The sequence below is a fragment of the Oryzias latipes genome, chromosome 17 (genome assembly GCF_002234675.1).
Source record: "Oryzias latipes chromosome 17, ASM223467v1".
NCBI classification, from domain to species: domain Eukaryota; kingdom Metazoa; phylum Chordata; class Actinopteri; order Beloniformes; family Adrianichthyidae; genus Oryzias; species Oryzias latipes.
Genome location: NC_019875.2, coordinates 16,914,927 through 16,938,082, shown reverse-complemented (window position 1 = coordinate 16,938,082; position 23,156 = coordinate 16,914,927). Strand labels below are relative to the sequence as shown.

General features: G+C 39.9%; 2 protein-coding genes across 2 annotated transcripts in view; one reads left to right on the top strand and one right to left on the bottom strand.

The window, feature by feature from the left end:
* Window positions 1-259: 259 nt before the first annotated feature.
* cdc73 (cell division cycle 73) overlaps window positions 260-23,156 on the bottom strand; it is a 23,472-nt gene continuing 575 nt past the window's right edge. The window contains exons 2-17 of the mRNA XM_023964854.1: window positions 22,829-22,934; window positions 22,352-22,421; window positions 20,582-20,644; window positions 20,349-20,401; window positions 20,042-20,127; window positions 18,259-18,472; window positions 16,982-17,080; window positions 16,760-16,838; window positions 14,632-14,696; window positions 6,410-6,467; window positions 3,480-3,515; window positions 3,265-3,352; window positions 2,423-2,584; window positions 1,541-1,641; window positions 1,071-1,212; window positions 260-971 (exon numbers count right to left, since the gene is read on the bottom strand). Coding sequence (XP_023820622.1) covers window positions 935-971; window positions 1,071-1,212; window positions 1,541-1,641; window positions 2,423-2,584; window positions 3,265-3,352; window positions 3,480-3,515; window positions 6,410-6,467; window positions 14,632-14,696; window positions 16,760-16,838; window positions 16,982-17,080; window positions 18,259-18,472; window positions 20,042-20,127; window positions 20,349-20,401; window positions 20,582-20,644; window positions 22,352-22,421; window positions 22,829-22,934 — 1,459 coding nt within the window. The 3' untranslated portion in view covers window positions 260-934. The remainder of the gene's footprint in view (window positions 972-1,070; window positions 1,213-1,540; window positions 1,642-2,422; window positions 2,585-3,264; window positions 3,353-3,479; window positions 3,516-6,409; window positions 6,468-14,631; window positions 14,697-16,759; window positions 16,839-16,981; window positions 17,081-18,258; window positions 18,473-20,041; window positions 20,128-20,348; window positions 20,402-20,581; window positions 20,645-22,351; window positions 22,422-22,828; window positions 22,935-23,156) is intronic.
* Window positions 9,614-14,396, top strand: LOC105357992 (beta-1,3-galactosyltransferase 2). The gene is made up of 2 exons (XM_011493510.3): window positions 9,614-10,477; window positions 12,105-14,396. The coding sequence occupies exon 2, from the start codon at window positions 12,269-12,271 to the stop codon at window positions 13,502-13,504; it is 1,236 nt and encodes a 411-aa protein (XP_011491812.1). The 5' UTR covers window positions 9,614-10,477; window positions 12,105-12,268; the 3' UTR covers window positions 13,505-14,396.

Below are 23,156 nucleotides of genomic sequence, written 5' to 3'. Positions count from 1 at the left end.
ACTCTAGTACTTTGGTGACACTTAACTGAGCAGTCAAAGCTTTCCTCTTGACAGTTGGAGCTCTCTCTGGTTCCCTTGCTTGTACAAAAATAAAACCTTACATTTGTCACAAGACCCTTACAGTTAGGGGCCTGATTGCCTGCCAAGCCCAAACCATGACTCATCCACCACCATGCCTGCCAGGTGTTCTGGGGTCTAATCATCAACAGTATTTGTGGGACATTGCTGTGGTTGAAAAGGGCTGCTGTACCAACACTTTAGTTCTGATCCACACCAGTGTTTATTACTCGGCGGCTTTTATTGTACATTTTTTCTTACATGATTTAAGCAACGCTTTCAATCATCCTCTCACAACATCAAGGAGAAAAAGAAAAAAAAACACACAAAACGATTTGACCAAAGTCATTGCATGACCAAAGACGTTCTCTGTCCAAACTTAAGTATGAACAGAAGCTGTGCAGAGAGCCGTTGAACCTGCTAACAGATGAACCTTTCATTTCTCTCGTTACTCGAAGAGCGTTGCCTCCTGACAGCTGATGGCGTGTATATACATTCAGACCTTAAACGCACAAAGTAAAAGTGTAATAAAGTCTCTGAAGCTGCTCTACTTTCATGCTGCTCTCACACATCTCAAAAAGTCTCCTGCCTTCACCCAGTTTTTCGTTTGGAACTTATGTTGCCTTTTTTTTAATGTTAAACAGAAAACAATTGAAAGGAAAACAGAAAAAACTAGTTCTAAATGTCTGGAGCAACAAATCTAGCAAGTCAAGTGAGAACTGGAAAATTCAAAAGATCCATCGTCATCCTCCTCCTCCTCTTCATCAGCCATGTGAATGAAGGGCGGTGTTGGCGGAGCTCGGATGACAGGTGGGCTGAGCAGAGCTGGAAGGCTGTGGAACCAGTTTGTGGGATTCTCCGGGAATATTTTCTGAACTCAGAACCTGAGGTGGGATTTGTGTTTCACCATGTATCTGAAAAAAGATCAAATAGAATCACACAGAAGAAGAAGGTGGTTAGCCTTTACCCTCAAACGAAACATGACAGTTAAAAACAAAACCAAAACAAAAAACCTGTCAAGGGTTTCCCAAAATCGCAAGAAGACGGGTCGGTCGAGGTGGCGTCTGTGGCGACTCAGCTCCAGGACGGTCACGTCCCACTTCTGCACATTTGGGTCCATCTTCACCTCATCGTACTTTAAATGAAAAGCTCGAACTGAAGAGAAAAGAGCATCCAATGGTCTGCATTAGTTACTTTCATCCAGTGACTTAAACAAGGAATAAAGGAATAATAATGCAAAAAGATTTTATCAATTAAGCATGCATATTTATTGCAATTTGTTCTACTACTTTAGAAACTTGTGGGTTTCGTTTAAAAGGGGATTTTTAGCCAAGTTCTTTTTTGTATCTTTATGTTTTGTTTTTGTTATTTCCTGTACATCTTTAGCCCCAACTAAACCAGCCTAAAATAGTACTCTGCCTCCTTCCTGATAACTATTGTTATCAGTTAACATTAGAACTTCACAAATGGGACCACCACTCACTTTTGGCAAAAATGTCAACAGGAGATCCGTCGGGCAGCAGCCAGGGCCAGCCTTTGAACTGCCAGGCAGGTCCTTGCACAAACACAGCCACCACTCGATCCCTGCATGCAAAGAAACAGCTTTATTGAGTTGGAAGTCAGCTGGTGTCAGCGCTGACACGCGTGCCAAGTTTTACTTGTTTGTTTTGAACTGGAATTATAAAAAGGAGACATTTCTTCCACAGATTTAAGGAAGGTTCTGAATCATTTCACAAAATGTGTTAACACCTTCAGCAAAATGAACAAGTTAGGTCTGCAATCTTTATAAAAACCTGCATCTTAACCAAGGATGTATTTGCTGTTAGAATTCACCTGTCAGCAGCTCCTTGAAGAGTGATGTCCTACCGCAGAAAGTTCTAGATGTCTGAGTATTTTATTTCCTCTGAGCTGTCAATGCTTCTGCGGCTGCTTTAGCTCCAGTTGTCCACCAGGTGTCTCCGTTTTTAATGTGATTTAGACTGACCGTTTGTACCAGTCAAACCATCACTAGCTTTGTTTTTCAGGAAATATTGAGATTTATGAAGCAATCTATTATTGTTGTAAGACATCGGAATGTTTTCCCCCCAACATTTTTTTTAAAGCTTTAAATGCATCTGTCCACTGTTGCTATGACAACCTCAACAAATGTAAGTTCCACTTTTTATGCAGGCAACAGACAGATGAAAGTGAATCTACAGCGACTTCCTGTCCGGCTGAGTTTCAAAAAAGGCCCACCCTAGAGAGCAGAACTGCGCCTGAACTTTTGAGTCACCGCCAGATACGACTAAACCACTAAGAACAAAAGATCTGTTGAGCTGAAACTGTATTTTTTTGCTGTAAAACCAAACGCTGAAAGAACTGGTACCAGTCTTGGGGCGCCAGTTTGAGAGGTTGATCGATGACGCGGTATGGGACGGTGACGCTCAGCGTTGTGCCACCGGGCTGGATCTGGTCTTTGCGCCTCTGCAGCAGAACCTCATTGTCCCGCTGGATGCCCTGCTTCTTCTTGTCTTCTGACGTCAAAAACCTGCACAAAAATAAATAAATACATAAAGGTTCAAGGTTGTCTTGATTTGTAAAAAAAAAAAAAAAAGTTTCATTAAGAAGTGTATAAATTTGTATAATTATAGTACGAAGCCCTTCAAAACAAAGCAGCTGTTTCTAATGCACAGTCCTTCATGATGGTTTCTAACTCAGAGCCACTAGACTTCATTTTGTGTCCATCAAACAAGGCTAATGTTGTTAGCGCGTGTCAGCCTCTCCTATACTGGCTTCTTCCAGCTCCGTTCTTCCACAAAAAAAGCACTGACCACGCGGATTAAAAATAAAACGATGCGCGAACAGGCGCTTCATATTATTCATTACATTAATAAAAGCACGTTTGGAATATCGTCTCCTATATGACCGAGCTGCTGCATAAAATGTATGCAGCAGCTGTTTATTTACAACGGGACTCATGTCGTCTTCCGGGATTTTTTTAACACTACTGCGCATGCCCAAATGATTTATTCCGACCGAGAGTGTGGCCCATGTGAACATTTGTTCTAATCAGAAAAAGGTTTTCTGATCCCATGTGCACGGTTGAATTTTAACCCGACCATTGATCCGATCATGTAACCGCCCATGTAACCGCGGCTACACAAACAAGAGCAAACGGGAAGACGTCAGGAGGACAAAGACCCTGAAGCCTGAAGAATGTAAACTCACTTTAGATCCTGGAGGAGATCTTTAGCGTTGAGCATTGTGATGAGGGAGGTGGTGGCAGCGGGGATGATGATGATGGGGGTCCGAGACCCTGCAGAGACGATGAGAAGGAGAAAAAAACAAAAAGATTGAAATGTTTAAAGCAAAAGCTGGAACCATTTTTTCTGACATAAAACCTGTTTTTTTATTGCTTACAAATGAGAAAGTGTCTGACGTACCTTTCTTTTGGTTGGGAGGAGGTCTGGCTTGTGAAACTAGAGACAAACAAAAAGAGACCGAATAAAAGAGGTATTCTATTTAGTTAGTTTGATGGTTATCTTTATATTTTATTTATTTCAGCTGTTTGACAGCAGCAGTTTGGAGAGCAGGCTGCTGATCTGTGGTCCTGGAAAAGCTGTGGGAGTCAAACAAGTCAAACGCCTGTTCAGTGATCATATTTATCACGGATTGGCCTGATTTCAAATATTTCATGCTCAGTCTGAGAGTCTTTTGTCTTTCATTAAAGCGGGACTAAAACTAGAGAAAAACGTAAGGAATAGAACACAGCAACAAGTTGATGCAACTCTGTTCTCATTACCTAAGAGTTCACTGTACAGCTCAGTTACAGTAACTTAAAAACCACAAACCATTGAACCACACCGAGGCTCCAAAACGGAAACCTTTCCCGTTAGGATTCTGCTGGAGAACTATCAACCCTTTAGGACCTTTCCTAAAGTGTCAGGAATTCAGGGACAAAGCGTGCACTGCAAAGAAATCTGAGGTCATGCATGGCTGAACGATAGCAACAACTTCCACGCTGCTGTCATGGCGAGATCATCGCAGAGTCTTCACAGCTCTCAGATCCCAGAGACTGAAGCAGTTCAGACTGGAAACATTTGGGGCCTCATTTATAAAACTTTGCGTAGGATTTGCGCCAGAAGTGGCGTACGGATGAAACATAGGACGTGCGTACGCACAGAAATATTCGGATTTATAAAGCCGTGCGCACGCACATCCTACGCATCTTTCCCTTAATAAATCACAACCGATTCTAAATGGAGCGCAGCTTTTGCGGCCTCATGACACGCCCATAGTTGCCCATAAATAGTCCGTGAAACGCCCACAAATGAATATTCATTGATTGCGAAACCATGCCAAACACCGAGAGGAAATCAAAAAAACGTAACTCAATGTGAAATAGACGTTATCGTTGGCGAGGTGGAAAAGAGGAGAAAAGTGTTGTTTGGAGGGCACATTGTGGGCATTACTAATGCCAAAAAGGCACGTGAGCGGCAAACGGTGGCAGACGCCGGAAATGCTGTAGCCCGGATGCTACAGCGCTCCATCGGGGGGGAACCGGAGCGCCAGATGCATGCACCGGGTGACACGCGTGGTTCCTCCGAGTGCTCCTCTGTAACGCCGGGCCCAAAAGCCTGCAAAGTTCCAAAAGCCCGCAGAGGAAGTCGGAACCGGCTCATAAGCCATTCGTCCTCGTTTGCCAGCAAGTCTTCTTGCTGTCTAAAGATGCGTTCACTCCGAATTCTTCCATTTGCCACATCTTCTAAGAGCGCAAGATCAGCCATTGTGCGTCATTACGCATTGTGATGGGGCATTTTATTTCCATCCATTAAATTATATCTGACAAGCTACAGATGTCAGTAATAATCGACGTGGAAATGGGAAATTGTTCAGCACAAATGTAGATTCTTGTTGCTTTCCGAATGGTCGAGACATACGCCATACAATGTTTTATCAAAAATAAAACAAACTAAAGGCATATGCATGAATACCATAATTCCGTAGCTTATGAAGAAATGTTTTAATATGAAAACAACTTTCCCCAGTGGACAATTAGTACATCTGTCCGTCCGTCCGCACGCCCGCACCTCTATCTGCTCCGCCAGACGGACACACTGACGAGAATATCAGTGTTTTACATTATTTCGTTCTGTTAACTTTATTATTTATGAGGATGAATTGCACAACATGCCAATATTGTAGAAACATATATAACTTTTCTTTTTCCAAATATGTGTTCATTTGAATTTCTGTTGTAATTTTCGTTTGATTTTTTTTTTGTTTGTTTCACTGCTGATCGATCAAACGTGTTCGTGTAGGCTGTTAATTGTAAGACTTGCTTTGTGAAGTCTTCATGTTATTTCTGAGAGGCAGTATTGTCATTTTCACTTTCACGTGTTTCTTCCATCTGCCGACGGTGTCGCCGTTTCTCATTTCACCCGTTTTTGTGCGTACGCCTGGGTCAGAGCTTGCGTGAAGGACCGCACATTTTCCCGTCAAGTTTGCTTTTATAAATCTCAACTATTGCGTAGAGAGTGGCGTACGCCTTCTTTTGTGCGTACGCAACGTTTATAAATGAGGCCCTTGGAGAGTATTCCCCACAGCCATCTCTGAACCGGACAGAATTTAAAAACCAAACAAAAGAAAAAGCATTGAAATATTTTCCTTCAGTTTTGAACAGAATTCACTTTGTAACATGGTTTTTAGAAGCCTCAACAGGAAAAAAAAAAACATTAAAAAAAAAGATTTAAGTGGCTATTTCTCTCTGTGAGGAATTAGGCTCTATAATCTAGGTTTGTTAAAAACCCACTTCAGTCAAAACTGATATTTACTACTTACTTTATACAGTTTTGTACGTGTTCTTGTGGCAATTTTTGATGGACATTTATTAGGAAAATTTAGCTTAAAATTGTATTTGAGTATTTCTTTATTCAAATTGATGTGAACCAGGAGCAGATGAAAAAAAACGCAGTTTAGAAAAAAGATTGTTTTTGTTAGAAAATATGCTGGGCTCAACTCAGAGGTGAATTTCTAATGAACAACTGATGCTCTGCAGAAACTGTCTCAGAAAACAACATGTTTTTTGATTTTGGCTTTAAAAACATCATAATCATAATTAATAGATCACTGGGATCACTTTGAAAACAGATGAACAGAGTGGGACAGTTTTGCAGAGACTTGGTTGGTTGTGGACAGTTGTTCTCAGCTACATTCATTTTATTTTGGACACAGTAAAGCCCAATAAATGCGTTTTGACTGAACACTTTGCGATTTAAGGTGCATTCAGTGGGACCGTGCATGTTCAGGTGAAACCATGTGTTCCGTTCCTGGGAGGCTTCAGGCTTAGAATGGGTTCCAAATCAGCACCTACCTGGACGAGGAACAGGCTGCAGCGCCGGGGTCTGAGCTTTCCGAGCAGATGCTCCTTCCTGGAAAATGACAAGAAACCAGATTCAGACCTATGTGAGCTTTACGAAAGGTATTTGGCAGAAACCGTGTACATCAAAGTTGCGGCTAAACGGGGCGACTATGATGCAAAGAAGGGGGGTCGACCTTTGATCTGAAGATTGCAGATTCAGTTCCCGCCTTGCCCGCCAACGAGTCGCAGTCATTGAGCAAGACACTGAGCCCCACATTGCTTCTGGTGGTTATCGGTTGGCACCAGTGTTCAGCAGCAGAACCGCCATCGGTGTGTGAATGTGTGTGTGAATGAGGAAATGGGACCCTTTGGACCCTCTAAGAAGGCAGTAAAGTGCTATATAAATATATGTGATTTACTATAGTTTTCCAACTATTTAAGAAAAAGTCATTCCAATTCACTTTGAATTAAACAAGTTTACTGGTACTAATAACTGCTTGAAAGAAAGCTCTAGCTGGTTTGGATCAAAACATATAGTATATTCCACCAACAACAGGATTCTTCAGGTGCACATTTGGACGCTTGAAACAACTGAACTCAAATGACAAAACTTTATCTTTAGAAACACATTTGTATCATTTTAGCATTAAATGGTTGAATTTTGACTTTTTAAATGTCGACTTGTGCCATTACCAGAATTCTGAGTTAAACAAAAGGAGTGCTTGCTTTAGAAAAAGCTCAAAACGGACATTTACTTGGTGGAAATGGCAAATGAATTCCCCTGCAACAACCAAAAAGAGGCTGTTCAAAGGCTCGGTGATAAGCATTGGTTTCACACTTTGTAGGTGGCGTCCTTAGCTGTTTTTGAGTTCAGGTTCAGGTCACACTGTTGGATGCTTTTTCTAGAACTATTTCCTTGGCTTTTTCTGTTAACAGAAAGATTGTGCCTCTGAGATTAAACAGGCAAATTATTAAAAACACACAACTGTCGTTTCACTAAACCACAAGCCTCAGGGCGGGTAACAACTTCACACATCCATCCCACCTCTTTCTTACACCTCAATCATAGGAGCCCAACCAGGAAATAAATCTCGTGTTTCATTTTGGTTGATAGTGATTTGAGAGACAACACATTTAAAGACATCCAAGACGCCAATATTTTTTCACATGATCCTATTTTTTTGGTTTGTGCCTAATGAGAACAAGAGTTTTATAGAACTGTGCAAAGTTCCTAAAGTGGAATCTCAATTCATCTCTAATCATCTTTGGGGAGACGTTTTCGGTAAACTTGCAGACTTTCATAGTAATTATTAACCAACACAGCTCCTTTAGATATAGGAAACTTTTTAAAGAAGCAGGCTACAAGTTTGTCCCACATTTTGATGTGTTTTTATTAATGTGACTAAAGGACCAAGGCTCTGTGACCACTGTGATTCTGGAATTGACATCGACCCATGTTCTATTGTAGTTTACTGCCCAGAAAAGGATGGATGGGTTCTTCTTTTGTCCCTTTGAGTGAAAACATAAAATACCTCACAAATGTTTTGATGTTAAATGATATTAAATCCAACCCCATTTACTAAAGATTAAGGCTGTTTTATAGTGTCAAAGAGACGGGCAATGATTTTTAAAAGATTAGATGTAAACTAAACTAAAAAACTCAACTTAGTTTATTTGAAAAAAAGTTATTTTAAACATAAATCTAAGATACATTTTTTAACTAAGTCATACACTGGGGCTTTTCTTTTTTGAGCTTTTAAGTGTAATATAATGTTCATTCCTACCTAAACAACCCCAAAGTGGTATTTTGATCTGTTCATGCATTTCTGAGTATTCCTCTTGAAACCTGCGCTCCGAGCACACCAGCCCCTACCGATCCATGAAAACGAGCCGGTTATCACAAGCCGACGTAGACCGGTGAGAACAGCCCCTTCTGCGCTGTCAGCGCCGTCCAGGCTAAAACACACACACACTTTGTCAGCGGTTTCGACAAAAACTCTTTCCTTTCCTTCCTTCTGCCTTTCGCTCCTTGTGGGTGCCGCCCATTTCATGACATCATCCTAGAGTGAGCCTCAGCAGCGTGTCTGTGTCTCGCCCACAAAACAACCAACATCCAAACTTTAGCAAAGATGGATGTGCAGTTTTGCATATAGATCGAGTCGTCTTTCTTCCGGGTTGGAAAATAATTCAGGAAAGTAGGACACATTTACTCAAAACAACTTGTTATTTTGTGTGCCAAAAGTAATATATTATCATATACATGGATATTGTTTACTATAAAGTCCCCTTCGATGCTTATCAAGTTTTTTGAGTTTTTGACTTTTACTTGTGGCATTTTTCTTATGAAAGAATAAAAAAATCATTTCATTTTTGCATTGATTATTTTTCCTTTTAAGTCGCTGTCATTTAAACTGCGGCAAAGATGTTCAGTTTGAATCAATGAGCCGTTTGGACGATTCAATTTTTCTAACTTTGAGGATTCTGCCAAAATACAGAAACCATTTGATTTCCATTCATACGTTTACAAGTCAATCTTCACCCCGCCACCACTTCCCGACATCCATCTGTTTACACACTTTCCCAGAAGCTTACAGCCCCTTACACCAAAACCCAACATTACCGGTGCAACAAAAACGGCAAGCATTATGGGAGCTTTCCAGCCGTCCAATATTCAGCCGGATGTCTGCTCAGACGAGGAAACGAAGACGTGCACGGATCTAGTCGTCTATAAGTGGATGAATCAGAATAAAGGTGATCAGGGAGGCTCGTGGCTTGTCGTAGTTGCTTCTACGTCACAGCTACACGCTTTTTCCAACTGCATTTTTCGTCTGCTCCTTTTCACAATGAAAAAAGAAATACTCAGAAATGTAATTTTTAAGCTTAATTTTCTTTAAATATGTCCCTCCCCATGAGAAAAATGCCACAAGAACATGTTAAAAACACAAGCGTCTTTAATCACCAGTCCAGCGTTTGGTCCTGCTTGGTTTCTCCTCCCACACTATTTTTGTGTTGAATCAATACCCATTGTTTTGGATTTATACTAAATGCTACATTTGACTACAGCTTGTTTTAGGTTGCCATGTTAAACAGAAAACCAGGCAGGCAAATATTGTCTGATCAGCTCAGGAAACCATTAAAAGCGTTATCAGAGAAGATGTCAGAGAAGATGTAGCTCCTTTTTTTTTTTTTAAAGCAAACTGCCGATTATTCATTCCTCCTTCTGGCTGGTGGGTGTGAACACAAATAGGTCATAGCCCCCCTCCCTTCCTTCCTTTACAGCGTAGGCAGCAACAGCGGCAGAGACGGCATGAAGTGGTGAGAGGGAGTAATGCTCAGCAGCCTGGAGCAGCCTTTCAGAGAGAGCACACACATCTGAAAACGCTGCCTCCCTTTCGTCCCCCTCCTCCCCCGCCGCTTGGACCATTCTCCCCCGCACACACAGCCGAGCAGTGACAGAGCGTGAGAGGCCGCTAAATGAGACGGGCGAGAGGGAGATGCTGAAAACAGGACGGAGATGGTACCCAGACATGCGAATCAAAGAGGGAGGGAGGACACGAGCATCTGCATGGAAATGAGGAGAAGAGAGGAGAGCAGGAGAGCACGGCTGGCGCATTTTTCACACATGACGAATACCAAACCTCTGCAGCTGGGATTTACGCATTAAGAGACTGAGCGTGGCAAAAGGACTAAGGATTGCAGCCAACTGTCAGCTACAGCCCGCTTTTATTTTTTTTTTAGCTGAAGAAAACCGCTAAAGACGGTACAAGATCTAATCAAGGGACAGTGCACCAAAGACAGTTTCAGAGACTGTTGCATCGCGAATACTGATGGACACCCAGAGCACACGTGCGTTGCAGAGAGCTAGAACTGCACGGAATACAGTTACCCGTCAAGATTGATGAGAAGCATTATTCTACAAGCAAGGGAGGAAAAAAAAAAACAACGCTGCAGAGGAAGCAAAGGAGGAAATGAGCCACTGCTCCATTGCACCATGCGTATCCGATCCGGCCACGGAGGAGCAGTTCGGACAATTCACTCACAGCCAAGATGGAGACAAGACCGGCCTCAAAATTGAAATGGGTACGTCTGTTAGGCGGATGATTAGTACAGAGATGTGCACCAAAATGGAGCTTGAATACTAGAAAAGAAAATAGTTCTATATTTTGGGAGAATTTCTACAATATGAAGGTGTGAGCTTAAAACAAAAAGCTACATCTTTTAATCTAAATGTCAGGTGCATACAAAAAGTAAATGTATCGATAAGATAAAAAACACGTGAGACATATTTAGTAAAAAAAAAAAAAAAAAAAAAAAACTGTTTACCGGTGAGTCCGTTTACAAGAGCACAAAATATCAGATCAAAGTAGACGGTAGAAAAGCTGGACTTGCTTTGTCTATATTAAAGCCTTAAGGAGAAGACAGAATTGACCTAAATGAGAATCCACCCACATCAAAATCATCAAATCAAATTATTACAATTTTTGACTGAATGTGTAAACATAATTGTCTAATAACTGATATTGTTTTCTAATAATGATAAATAAATTATATACAATTAGAAAATTCTACCTAAAAAGCTGCAATTTCCCAGCACACTTCCACATTTAACAACAGTTTTTCATGGTTTTATATCTGCACAAGCGTAAACAAAATGCAAGACACAGAAGAGGTTGCATTGGAACCACACAAATAATTTTTTTTAAGCAATAAAGTACATGTCCTCATTTTCGCAGAAAGCTTAGCTCCCACATTAAAAAGCTAATGCTACAAATGTGGCCATTGCATTTGTGAAATCTAGAGCTCGAGACTGAAGTTTGAAGTTGGAAAATAGACTGAATCAGCAAAAATAAATAAAAATAAATAAAATAAAATAAAGGAACAAAAAAGATTTACTGGAACAAAAAGCAGACGGGGATTTTTTGGAAGATCCCTTTCTTTAGGTTAAGTTGTAGAATATGAATTATTCCAGGTTGTCTATTTTCTTTTGCCGATGTTGAGATAACAACCAGCATGGTGCTCTCTTGTATGAGTTTTAATGCAACAAACTGTGAACCTAAACATTGTTCAGTTGGTAAAATTTAAAAAGACAAGGTTCATGATTTAAAGCTTAAAAAAGTACCAGACTCACCACAGCTTTTGCAGTGGTGCATCAGGTCCAGGTATACCAGAGTCATTACTAGAATTCCCACCAGAGTCCATAACTGAGTCCGAACCAAAGTCTTTACCAGTGTTCATACCAGAGACGATATCAGAGTTTTACTACCTTGGATCTTCTTCCTCTTCTTTGGCAGGTATGAAAGCGTACATGAACCAAGGATGGAATAAAAGACCATTTTAGCAAACAGGATAAATAGGGTAGAATGAGGGGGTGATTTTACCAATTCAAGTTTGATGGAGTAGCAGAACGAGGAGCTTAGGTCTGATCTTGATAATGCAGTAAGGAAGCAATAATGTACATAAGTAATCAGAGTCTGCAGGGAAATATCTGTGTCAATTTGCCCTAAACCAGTGACTTGTTCATAAACAATAGCCAAATACTACTGCAAAATGATTAATTGACTTTCCAACATGTAATAGCAGAACCACAAGAAGCCATGAGGACAGAACACAGAGTTGACATCATTCCATTGTTGGAATCCACTTTTAACAGGAGTCATTCTTGCTCGAGTGTACAATCTCTCTGAGCTCATTCTTTTGTGTTTTCTAGGTGATTCCTGGACATCAGCGAAGATATTCCAAACATTGTAAACAATATAAAAAGAAAGGAGACATCCCCCTTTTTAATCAACTCTCCACTTTACTCTGAGGAATGCTTCCAGGAGTCGATGAAGATCTTCCTCAAAGTTGGTAAATGAATGAATTCCCAGAACCATGCAGTGGCGGCGTCGACGTTGCTGCACTCACACAACTAAACTACTGTATCTCCTTTCCCTGTTGGGTGTTCTCGTTTTTTTGGTCCATCAAGTATGGCTGCCTAAGCTCACTGGTACGTCGATGAAGAGAGGCTTTCCAGTGGTGTTTAGAGCTGGGGGGCTCCATGCAGCCAAATGGAACTTAAGTTCTCAAAACTCGGTTTGGAGGTTCCTTCTTATTCCAGAACTCCGTTTCAGAGCCGATGCCAATTTTAGCTCCCATGAAAAGCTGGGCGTTTCTTTACCTGAAGGTAAGCCACATTCGAAGGACCTGCTGATTGAGCACATGAGCCAAAGGAAAGAGGGGTCTGGTAACGCCACCCAAAACCCTGGGCCGTTCCTTTATATCATCAACGAGCCGGATAAATGTGCAGACAACAGACCGGCTCCATTTCTTGTGTTGCTGATTGCAACCGAGGCTCGTCAGGTGGAGGCAAGGAACGCCATCCGGCAGACTTGGGGGAATACGAGTCTAGCTCCAGGTCTGTCTTTAATACGACTTTTTCTTCTTGGGAAAACAGATGGAGAACTAGGGCTTCTTCAGCAAAAGATGCTACAAGCGGAGAGCCAGAGGCATCGTGACATCATCCAACAGGACTTTTTGGATTCCTATAAAAATCTTACTATAAAGACACTGATGGGGATGAACTGGGTGGCAGTGCACTGCCAACGGGCAAGTTACGTCATGAAAACAGACAGTGACATGTTCGTCAACACAGAGTACCTTATTTATAAGCTGCTGAAGCCAGAACTGAAGGCCAAAACCAACTACTTCACAGGGAACAACATGAGAGGCTTTGCACCCAACCGGAATAAAAACAGCAAGTGGTACATGTCCCCCGAGCTGTACCCGGAGGAAAAGTACCCCACTTTTTGCTCTGGAACTGGCTATGTATTCTCCGGAGACATGGCCGGGAAAATCTACCAGACTTCCTTGAGCACCCCCCACCTGCACCTGGAGGACGTATACGTGGGAATATGCCTGGCCAAGCTCAGAATCGAGCCCACGCCGCCGCCCAATGGGTTCCTGTTCAACCACTGGCGCGTCTCTTACTCCAGCTGCAAGTACAGCCACCTGATAACATCACATGGGTTCAGTCCCAATGAAATACTGAAATACTGGCATCATCTTCAAGGCAGCAAACGCAACGCCTGCATCAACATGGTCAAAGGGAGAGCAGGCAGGGCACACTAGCAGGATCCTTTTACTGTTCATTGAAATTCATCTGTTTAATGCGACAAAGAAATCACAGTAATTCTCTATACACTTTTTATTAAAAACAACAATTCTGTTTCAAACTCAAAACAGTCTATGACTTTTTTTTTTTTTGAATAAAGTTAAGCCTGGAGTATTTTTTTTTTCTTTTGTAATGGAAGTCGTGGCTAAAGCAAATGTTCAAAATTCAATTTTGGGGAAGAAGATCATAAGTTTAGTAAATGTGGGAACAAAAAAAGTTGATCCTTTTAAATAAAAAGAAAATACTATTTAAAAAAAAAAAAAAGAAAAAAAAAATCAAAAATCAACATTGCAGTTATTACATATGAAATGTGTGATCATAATCACACATTTCACACATTGGTTGCACCCAACCAGTGCAACAAACTTATGCAATAGCAATTGTTGCAACAATTTTATTACACGGTCAAGCAGCAGCCAATGGTTTCCCCTTAGCATTTAGGGAAGGAAAAAAAACAGTACCATAGTTTTTCACAGATTTAGTGCCCTAACTAATATGTTAAAGTTAAAACTGTTGTGTTTTTGTGAGAAATGTAGCCATGCAGCTTTTTTTTTATTTTTTTCCATCTCCATCAGCTAAAAAATATCCATATAACAAGAGAATCGGGTGAATGATCACCATGCTTCTTCTAGAGCTGAGCTAATTAGCATAAGGTGTTAACACGCAACAATATTCTGGATAAAATCAGCAATTTACGTTTATTTTGTTTTGTTTTGCATAAGTTGACTGAACCAGTGTGTTTATACATGACCTTGTTAGTCTGGGTTTGAGCTCGTTTGGGGTAAGATCAGAGAAAAGACCAGCAGAGAAACAGTCACTGGCTCGTTTAATAAATGTTCACAACTCTGACACGGTACTGTGTGCATCCATGTTAAGTTAACCACAGTAACAGAGAAGTGGGTTTTTAAGGCTAAATAAACGTCTCCTTTATTTGGCCTCAATAATCACAAAACACGCAAGGCAATTCCCAGAAGGTCTTAAAACTGTCTGAAAAATAGACTACATTTTAAAAACATAGAAGCTTTGAATCCAACACACCAGTTTGTGAACTCAGAAGCAGAGGTGTACTCGTCTGTTTTCTTACCGTCACCGACTTGAGGGTCATGCCGTGGTACGTGCCCATGGTGTCGATTTTGAAACCCTCGGTTTCTAAAAAGAAGTAAAAGAGTTGAAAGTTATTGAAGAATGAAACGGGTGCTTTCATTAATCGTTGTGAAAAACTTGCCCTTGTTAAGATTTAGATTAAAACTTTCAAGCAAAATCTGTTTCTTAGTAAACCGGCTAATGAACATTTAAACTTGTAACCTTTTGTCAGCGTTCATCTGATACTTCCATCCATCTTGTAGGTTGTGAAGCTAATTTATTCTGATCAATTTCTTGTCATATACATTTTATTTTTTACTTGTATAGCACTTTTCTGCCTTCCTTAAAGCCCAAAGTGCCTCACATTTACAAGTCCTTTTCACACATTCACACACTGATCGTGGCAGAGCTGCCATGCAAGGCGCTAACTAAACCACCAGGAGTAAAGTAGGGTTAAGTGCCCAAGGACACTTCAACACATTGGCAAGCAGAGCAGGAACGTAGCCTGGAACTTTCCAGTGGTCGACCGCTTCACCTCTGTAACACAGCCACCCTTTAGTCATTAGAGTCTAAAATCGCCTTATGCTAGCTGCAAATGTCCAGAAGCATTTGATTCAAGAATTAAAGTCTCCTAAACAAGAACTGAGAGCCACATAAGGGCTTTCCTTCCTGTGACAATAAACAATGTACAAGTCTTCTACGAAAACCCACAAACTTCATAAAACCAGCTGACATGACAGCTTTTCATTTTCCAGACTGCTAATTTGCACCGACTGCACTGCATTTGTAACATCGCTTTTCTTTGTTTGTCCATATTAAAATTTGGTGATCGGAGCTCTGCTGGAAATGAAATTCCACCCTGGAATACATAAAGTATTCTAAATTCTCTTTGGATTATAAATAAAATGAATATGTATAAAATACATATACATCTACGTAAAATGTATAAATAAGTATTTTTCAAAAAACAATTTCATTAGGGGTGTGCGGAAAAAATCAATTTGGCAATACATAGCAATATTTCAATTGGCAATACTTGTATTGACTCAAAATGTTGTCATGACGACATTTATTTCATTATTTACGAGCGCCCTTCAGCGTCTGAATCATGTTTTCCACATTAACCTCCGACCGCTAGTGGGCAGCAGAGCACACTGAGCCTCTTTGAGCAGCTCTACACCGCACAAAACAACTACAAGATCTCTGCTAAAACCAGCTTGTTTTTATTGTTATGAGATGTGTACAACTTAAGCTACGTTCACACTGCAGGGCTTAATGCCTAATACCTTTTATTTTTGAAAAAAGTTGATTTTTTTTGCAAGGCCGTTCACATTTCCAATTAAATGCAAACTTTTGTGATCTCCTGTGTGAACATGAAATGACCCAGAAGTGACTCGCATGCGCAGAACAGTACTCAACGGTGAACGACGTCACTGTTGTTTGCGGAAGTAGCTAACGTTAACAATGGATGTCAACAACAGTGTTGTCAAAGCGGAGCTCTTTTTGCATTATTACATTTATTTTCACAAAGGAGCCAGCACATTTGCAATCTTCTCATTTAAAGAAGGCATTGGAGCCAGGGTCGTCTGTACCCACTGTTGTGGAATGGGGATGTAATATGCTGGGGCTGCGTGCGTGTGCGTGCGTGAATGCGTGCGTGCGTGTGTAAGACAGCAGTGAGCGCATGCAGTGCTGGAGGGAGTGAGAGGGGGGGCAGCGGAAGTGTGTTGGGGGCATTTATGTTGTGTGTTAGGGAGGATGTATATGAGACACAGTTGCAGTGCCTAACATTGTGATCAATAAATACAATTTATTTTACCATATTATTACAATGAAAAAGTGAATTAATATTCATGTAGAGTTTTTTCTAAGTCATTCCCTAAAAGAAAAAGTGTTCTGGTGCAATATCATAGCGTTGGATGCGTATAAGTCTCCTGCCGATGCACACCCCCCCTACTGTTTATCAGTCCCAGTATGTGCGCTGTCAAAAGTCACACAAATCAACTGATCCCTTACTTATGAGGCACTTTTAAAGTAGAAACGAAAAAACACTTAGCTAGTTCTTTGGTTTTTTTTTAGTAAAAAAGGAGAATACTGACACAGGCAATAGCAGCGGAAAGGAAACGCACCTTCTTTTCCTTTGAATCGCTCCTGATCATATCTGTTGTAGGCGGCAGGAATGGGCTGCTTGTTCCTCAAAGACGGATCCTGGAAACAACAGAAGGTGGGAGCATTACCTCTCATTTTCTGTGCACATCTTTATCGTTAGCAACTTTTTGAAAACTACCCATGTTTACCGAGAACATCTTCTAGTTTCACTGACATTGGGAAAGAGTGGAAGATCGTCTTACCACTTGGGTAGTGTTCTGTGCTGGTCTCTGCTCCGGCGCTCGCCCTTCCTCTCTGGCTTTCACCGACTGAAGGATGGCAAAGATGTTCTTGGAGAACGTCTGCATGAAAGAAAACCACAGACTCCAGATCAGTTCAAGCCAATCAGCAGAATTGAATTGTGACAAAAATGCACTTGAAAATAGATACTATTAAAAAAGGTCTGATTACAATACAACAAGAGAAAAAAACTTGATAAATGTGCCTTCAATCACAACATTATTCATTTATAAATTGAAAAAATTGTTATACAAATGTTTAAATTACAAACCTTCTAATAAAATGAAAGACATGACCTTTTCTTCTAAGGCCTCGGAGGCTGGCCACTGAGCCAGCTGCATGGCCACACATTGTTCCAGACTGAAAGCCCTTTGTTTAGCTTTGTCAACAACACCAAACAATAAAGCGGAATAGAGCATTTTGAAAATAACATCTCATGTCCACCAATCTGAAGACAAACTTACATAAAAGCACATGCTGCCACCTAATGGTTGAAAGATTAATGACACTCCCTCCTTTAAATGCCAATACTCATATTTGGAAAACAAAAATAAAAAATTACTTTAATGTGTTACATGCAAGGGTTTTTCCCTGTTTTTTCCTTTTTCCTCTGCATGTGCTTCCTGTGAGGGAAGACGCGTGGTGGAGAGACCTGATGAGCTGTGCAATCAGGCCCCAGAGCCTGGGGGTCACAACTCAGATGAACCAGGACGGCTTTCATTTGCATTTTTAAAATTCTGATTCCAAAGCAAAAAGCCTGCACCGATCTCTAGAGTAACCTGACTAGCAACACTAGTTAGCATAGCTAGTTAGGACAAACCTATATTAAAGTACCAAGGCAACAGACCAGTGCAGATGACTGCTGCATTCAATCTACCATTATTACACTTTAGTATAGTTAGATCAATACACAATTAACAATTTGTATCAGAATTTTTTCACTATTTAGTGCACTAGATAGGCCGTTTACCATTTTGTCAGGGTGTCCAAATGTGCAATTCCAAAATACAGAGCACAAGAAATGACCCAGAAGTTTCTACAAATTCAGTTTACATCGATGCTCACTTGTATTTCTGGTTATTATAAAGAAAATATCAATTTTATTTGAATTCAGTTCAAACGTTTTCCAAAAATGTCGGTATAAGACGAAGTCTGAAAGCTGACACTTACATACGCCATCACAGATTCCAAGAGTAGAATGAAGGTACCAATGACTGAGGAACTCAGCATGAACTCTGACCTTTCCGGTGCTCTGGAGAATGGTGGTCCTGGTCCTCCAGACCCTCTCACGGCTGACGATGTCCCTGGTGACGTCCACCTCTGCGTCCACAAAGCTTCTCTGCTTCAGGGGGATGTCATCGTCCAAATCCGGTTTGATGGTTGAACGTTTCTTGGCCATAATCTTGGCCTTAATGGCAGCGATCTTTTCAACGGACATGGCCTCGGACAGAGATCTTTAAGACGAAAAGAAGTTTAAAATGATTCAAGAGTCAAACTTACAGGTAAAGCTCATCGTATCATTTGGGACAACAAGATTGTATTCTTTAGGATTCACAAAAACAGCTGACTCGCCTGTTGTCTTTACAAGATTTTTTTAGGATGTGCAGCTCTGCCCTCAAGGGAGGGAAGGGAACTACCCCTGAGCAAGAGACTTGACCCAAGCCAGAGTAAATTGGTTTCTTGTAAATGATTTTGAAATCTTTACGTCCATCGTAACCCTGACATTTAGCATCACGACCCTCTGCAGCCTTTCCAGCTGGTGACATTCATGGTGGCTTTCCACAGGGACTTGGTTGCTTTAACACCGACTACAGTGACGGTTCCCTTTACTCATAGAGATGAACAAAAAGACTCTTTACACACAGCTTAGATTTAATAAATCCCTGCAAACCTCCATGTACAGAAGAGAGAGGGAAAAAATGTTTTGCATATGTCCTTTACACAATCATAACGTCAAAAAGAAGCAAACTATTATATATATATTTTTTTTAATTGAATTAAATGACATCTTAAAAACGTGGGCTAAGTTTATAATTAAAAGCAGCCAAATCAGTAAATAAACATAACTTTAAAGGACTTTTGGTCAAAGGCTGGCTACTGAAAATGTAGTAAACAGCTCCTCCAGCAGTTGATCAGACAGCAGAGCCATCATGGCTCAACCCAGTTTGTGTAAATCTGAGTATTAAATCCTGAATCTCTTTTATACTTGGATATCAAAAAGTATTTTAAACCTTTGGGCACATTTGGAAATACATGAAAGGGATCATGGCAGACGAAGTGAGCATTATCAGAAATCGACGCAAGCTGTGGAAGCCTGAACAGTCTAGCGCGAATTCCTGATAGTGCGCACTTCGAAGGCCGTTATTCTGCTCATACCAGTCAGATGCAAAAGAAATAAATACTCATCAGTTTTAGTACTTCATTCTAATTAATTTTTTTTGTTTCAATTGCGTTTTCACAAAAAGCGGACTACTTGATACGCAACGCGCGGCTAGACTGCAGCGGCAAAGGAAAGTGATGTATGTTGATCGTCAGGATGGTTAAATAAAGCATTAGTTCAGAGAGAAAGTTCCCCTCTTCCAGCTTGTTTTTGTCCAGATGATGAGGCTAAAGAAGCCAGCGCAGTGATTTAAAATATTTAAGCTACGTGACCTCAGCTTCTTTTTTAGGTGTCCATTATTACTTTGACTGCCCATTATCACTTTTTAATCCACACCCAGCAGCCAATCAGAATCAAGTATTCAGTCGGACCATGGTATAAATTATTAATAATAATTTAAATTATAATTATACCATCTCATTTGTTTACATTTACTTGTTTTTGTTGTATTCAATTTTCTTTTTATGATTATACGCTGGGATCAATAAAGTCATTCTGATTCTGATATGTATATTCCAAGACTTTGTTCTGATTCTTTGTGCTTGATGAATTGTTAAAACACTGCCTGTTAATTCTTTAAACAACTTTCTGCCTGTGTCTGTGTTTTTCTTCACAGCCTTTAAAAGACACAACTCTGGTTTACCTGATCTGATCAGTCTGGACGATTCCCTCTTTGTGGCCCTCCAGACGAGCAGCGAAACGCTCTTTATCAAGACGCACCTCCTCATCCTAAAATTAAATCCCACTGTTAACTGCATTTTAGCATTGAAGAAATCCCAACATTAATGGTCAAAGAGATCCAACTTTGTTCATAATTCACAAAAATATAACAAATATGCACCATCTTGTGTCATTTCCTTCTAAACAGAGTTGATACTACAAATGACTGTAATCATCTTCAATTACATGTTTTTATTTACTTGCAAAAGTATTATTTCCTAACAACTTACTTCCACTCTTGGTTTTTTTGCTTCAGAAGAAACTTCATCAGCTGCTCTTTTTACTTAAAGAAGATAAACAACACAGGCATGCTTTTGGTTAAAGATGCTTAAACAATCAAAAGTCCTATTTAACAGTTTAACAGCTGACAAGTAGGCAGGAGGAAACGTACAAACTTAAAAAACGTTATGAAAAAAAAGCTGTCTTTTATCTTCACATACAGCAAAGTCTGGGTTGTACTTACTTTGTGTCGGCCTTTGAAGACCTATTTCTATGGGTGCACTCCTGTCGATGCTCGTGGAGGTTGCTAGAAAAAGGACAAAAAAAAAAAAAGACGGTTGAGTTTCTAACGAGACAGCCAGCAGAAAAGGTTCAGAAAGCGCTTTTCACCGCCATGAGGTTCTTTGTGTCTGAAATTTGGAGTTCTTTCCTCCTGCTCTAAATAAATCCTTAATTTGTCTCGTCAATACTTTTATGACGATTGGTCAAACATGCTAAACTGAACGATCAGAAGAAAGTTTATGCAGACTCTTCTGTCTCTGTGGCCATTTTATTGTTTTAGTGATGCAATGGGGGGGGGGGGGGGGGGGGGGGTGAGCCCTGCAGGAATTCTGGAGGTTAGCGTTTCCTGAAGTGTGAAATGTCCCGACGACAAACACCTTTGCTCTTATTTAAAAAAACTCTCTGATACACTGACACCTTAATACCAACAGTCATTTTCTATATTACTGTGATGTCTTGCTGGTTATATCTCTACTAACAAAGGTTGACTTTGATAGTGGATCACAGATTCATAACAACTAAATGCTTTTCCTTGCGTTTCTATAAAAAAAGATGTTTGGCTCATAACTAAAAACCCTTAAGGCTGTGTTTAATCTGAAAACCAACAGTGCTACTTGTTATTTCTAAATCGATCAGATACACATAACCGCTCCTTTGACTGCCGTGTGGCTGACTTTACTGCACGCTCAAAGGACATGCAAAAGAGCTGATGTGAAACCTGTGGATTGATATTAGCCAAGCAGCCTCAGAAAAACCAACACGTTTTCATACAGTTCCAACTTTCACTGCTATTACAAATCGAATGACCTCATTCAGAAAGCCTAAACTGTGAGTTTCACCTTCATCATTTTAAGTTGCACCAATTTATGCAAAACACAGACGACCTAAGTTAAAAAAAAAAGATGTTTTGTGCCAACAAGCGAACTTAACTTTGACATAAAATGTACTAAAAGAAATTTAAATAACACTTTAATTCCTTAAGATTTGCGTTAATGTCCAACATTTTTATAATTCTGCAACAGATATAAAAACATTTATAAAAAGGACAGGATTGAAAATCAGCGACAATCTTAAAAAAAACTTAAAAACTATTACCGTACTGAAAAGCCACTTGATGATGTAAATAAAAAAGGAATGAAGCTTTTGTAAAGTCATGTAAAATACTATCAATTGCTATCAGAAAATAAAAATAAAAAAAAAAATCGAAAACTAAAAATCACTTAGATGAAACAAAGATTAATTTCTACCATCTTTTTCTAACCTAAAATATGAATATGATCTCATACTAGTGAGCCAACTGATAACTTTGAATAGTTTTTACATTTCAGTTTATTAAAAAAGAATTAACTAAATTCTTACATTTTAAAGGAGTCGTGTTTTTCTTTTTTCTTTTTAGAAACGGGAAAAGAATGGTGTGTTTTTCTCTGCTACAGTTCTATTCTCGAAAACAATTTTGAAAAACATCCATATCACCAAAAATGTCCCTAATAAAACTCAAGTGTCCTCTGTAGCATGCTAATAAAGACTTGAATACTTATTTTCAAAGTAAACATCCCATCAGCTATTTAAATAAAAGGCTCTATCATTAAAAAAAAAGACTTTGTTTTTTCCAGCTTCAATATTTAAATATGATGTAGTTTTTCCTTAGCTGAATAACAGTAACTGCTTGCAAAAACATGGATTAAATGAACCAAACATTCAGCAGAATGTGGAAGCTCTATCCAGTACTTACAAATCTCTCCATTGAGGTATGACAGCAAACCCTTTCGATCCGGTCGTCTGACAACTGGGATGTTTTCTGTCTATAAACAACATCCAGTCCACGTCAACGTAGGAAACTTCCAAATATTGCACAACCCTAATTTCTGTACAGATGTCTTCAAAAGTCTGACGATCTTACAAATAGAAGTTCATGCGAGGTGCATCTTATTCTGCAATCAATATAAAGCTTAGAAAAGTGTTAAGGCATTCTAACACTACATACTTGCAACCATTTTAAGTGCATCACCTTGATGTCAACTTATTTTAAAAACAGGCTTCGTATTTTTTACTGTTGAGAAATATTTTGCATATTGACAAATTCACTGTACAATACATTTAATCCATAATTTGGTGGGTTTACTTTGCAGAGCACATTGAATGCAAATGTAAAATATATACTCTAAACATATATGCATAGACAGATGAAAAGGGAGGAGGCTTTACTTACTGCAGCTCTTCTGACATAAGATGAATGCGGTAGATGCACATTGTTGAGCAGGAACAGGATCGAGTCCAATGTGTAGTACTCTTTAGGCTGTCCCTCTTTGCCCGTTCTAAATGTGAGAATAAACCCCAAAACGTATCAGAGATTGGGATAAAGCCTTAAAATGATCGACACGTGATACCGTAAAGGTCCACAAAGTAATTGGCGGAGGGTCAGACTGAGATCTTTTTATTAGGAGAGCACTTTGCGTTCTGAGGCGATCATCAAACATATACGGGTCGACCAAAACACCAACTTTCCACGTGCTATTCTCAGCTGTAAGATAGCAAAT